General features: G+C 46.4%; 1 protein-coding gene across 1 annotated transcript in view; it reads right to left on the reverse strand.

The window, feature by feature from the left end:
* LOC103365412 (thrombospondin-type laminin G domain and EAR repeat-containing protein-like) overlaps positions 1-1,034 on the reverse strand; it is a 15,956-nt gene extending 14,922 nt beyond the window's left edge. The window contains exon 1 of the mRNA XM_008292839.1: positions 617-1,034. Coding sequence (XP_008291061.1) covers positions 617-698 — 82 coding nt within the window. The 5' untranslated portion in view covers positions 699-1,034. The remainder of the gene's footprint in view (positions 1-616) is intronic.
* Between the last annotated feature and the right edge of the window lie 1,277 nt (positions 1,035-2,311).

A 2,311-nucleotide genomic window follows, 5' to 3' on the forward strand; every position in this document is an offset into this window, starting at 1 on the left:
GTTAGCTCAGATTTAGCTTCTGTTAGTTTAGAGTTAGTTTATGAGTCCAGTTAGCTCAGAGGTAGCTTCAGTTAGCTCAGAATTAGCTTCTGTTAGCTCAGCGTTAGCTTCTGGTAGCTCAGATTTAGCTTCTGTTAGCTCAGCGTTAGCTTCCATTAGCTCAGATTTAGCTTCTGCTAGGTCAAAGTTAGTTTATGAGTCTATTTAGTGCAGAGTCAGTTTCTGTTAGTTTACAGTTAGATAATGAGTCCATTTAGCTCAGCGTTAGCTTCTGTTAGCTCAGATTTAGCTTCTGTGATCTCAGCGTTAGCTTCTGTTAGCTCAGATTTAGCTTCTGTTAGCTCAGGGTTGGCTTCTGTTAGCTCAGTGTTAGCTTCTGATAGCTTAGATTTAGCTTCTGTTAGCTCAGTGTTAGCTTCTGATAGCTTAGATTTATCTTCTGTTAGCTCAGCGTTAGCTTCTCTGCCTGACCCCTACCTTCAGTCATGGTCCACCTGACAGCAGAATGATCTTCCTGTTTTGGATCAGATTTTTTATGAACCTGGTTCTGGCTAACAGAACCTTCTGCTCCTCTGCTGCTAATAATAAGTCCAACACAGGTGAGGAACCGGCGTACCTGTGCAGGGTCTCCAGCTGTGGCCTTGGACCATGGCGGCGAGCAGCAGACAGGTGAGCAGCAGCGAGCGACACGCCGACATCACGCCTGCGTACCGTGAACAGCGCAGGTTTGGTTCCTGCTCATCGTCCTGTCGGCCTGACGACAGAGACGAGCTGCAGCAGCTGATCTTCTTCTCAGTAGCTCTCCACCAATGGAAGAAGAACCTCAGCGGCTCACCTGTAACCTCACCTGAACTGAACCACCAGCGTCTGTGTGTGAAGCGCAGAAACTACTGGCTGGTTGAAACTGTTTCTCTCAAAACTTCTGACTAGATTCTAACTAAGCTCCTAAACGCCGTGGTGCTGATTCCAGGCAGCAGCTGGACTCTGGATAACTGGCTGGTTGTTAAATCAGCCTCTCATGGAGAAACGTGTTTTACTGTCGGCAGCATTAATGCAGCTCAGAGCGGCAAAGACTCGCAACATGACCACAAACAGACACTAAGCGTCTGCAAAGATCCACAGGCTTCCAGGTGTTTCTGGTAAAAACCGTTTTTCATGGACATCAGAGCGAAGCTGCGTTTGACCTGAACGGTCGACGGTGGACGTTACTGACGACTGCACTGAAGGCTGCACATGGACACGAAACAATCCAGAAGATGCTTCATTAGGTCCAGACGGAGCCTGAAACCTCGTCCATCTGCTCAGGGTTCAGCTCTGTCTGAAGCTTCTGCTCCTAGTTGCACCTGAAGGGAAACAGAATCAAAAGACAGTTGAGTGGTTAGAAAAGCAGCAGAGCGTCTGTTCTCCATCTCACAACCCAACTCAGAGACAAGAAACCAGAACGAGTTCTGGTTCGTTGCTTCATATCAACAGACTCAAATGAAACTTTTGGTCCTGTTTAAGTATATTTTGCATTTCTGCTCCATTTCCTCCACAGTAAAATACAGAGTTTGTCGTGTTCCACCTGTGACGGTACCGGAACATCTGGACTCCGACAGCATGTTAAACCCGACAGCAGAGAACAGCTTTATCACCTAAAGCAGTGTCTCCAACCACTGGGCCGCGGACCGGTACCGGGCCATACAGAAAGAATAAAAACTTTACAAAAATAAAATAACTCTTTCTGCCAGAGTCTGCAGGGTGCTTTATTTTGAAAAATGAGCAGCGCGTCTTCCGTCTGTGCTTGTTTCCTGAACTTGACTCGTCGTCAGTCTGAGACTCGATGCTGAGACAAAAGTCCTTCATTAGTTTACGACACCTTTTTAATATTGTCGTACTGCTACATGTTGTGTGCTTCTAATCGTCACCCATCTGCTCTGATGTCACATTGAGGACTAACACAGGAGGAGCATGTTCTCTGGATGTTCTCCTCTTCCTCCTGCCACCTCCTCGCCCTGTCAGGACCATGTGCTCGCTGTGATTCAAGGATTCAACACAGTCTCTGAACACAGCGACACACGGTGAACCTGTTGCACAGCCAAACAGGAATAAGAACAAAACACACAGGAAGTAAAGAATATATGTATGATTGCATACGTATAGATCTATAAATGATATTTAAATGATGGTCCTGGTCGGCTCCACACCAAACATCTGGACCTCAGTGCTCTGAAGCTTCACTTTTCAACCGTTTACTGTTTTGGTGATTTTACATTTTATTTTCCTTCACTGCTGTTTCAAACTCGACAACATCAGCAGTGACCTCAACGGT

Source organism: Stegastes partitus, unplaced genomic scaffold (assembly GCF_000690725.1).
Source record: "Stegastes partitus isolate 25-593 unplaced genomic scaffold, Stegastes_partitus-1.0.2 Scaffold837, whole genome shotgun sequence".
In the NCBI taxonomy this organism is placed as follows: Eukaryota; Metazoa; Chordata; class Actinopteri; family Pomacentridae; genus Stegastes; species Stegastes partitus.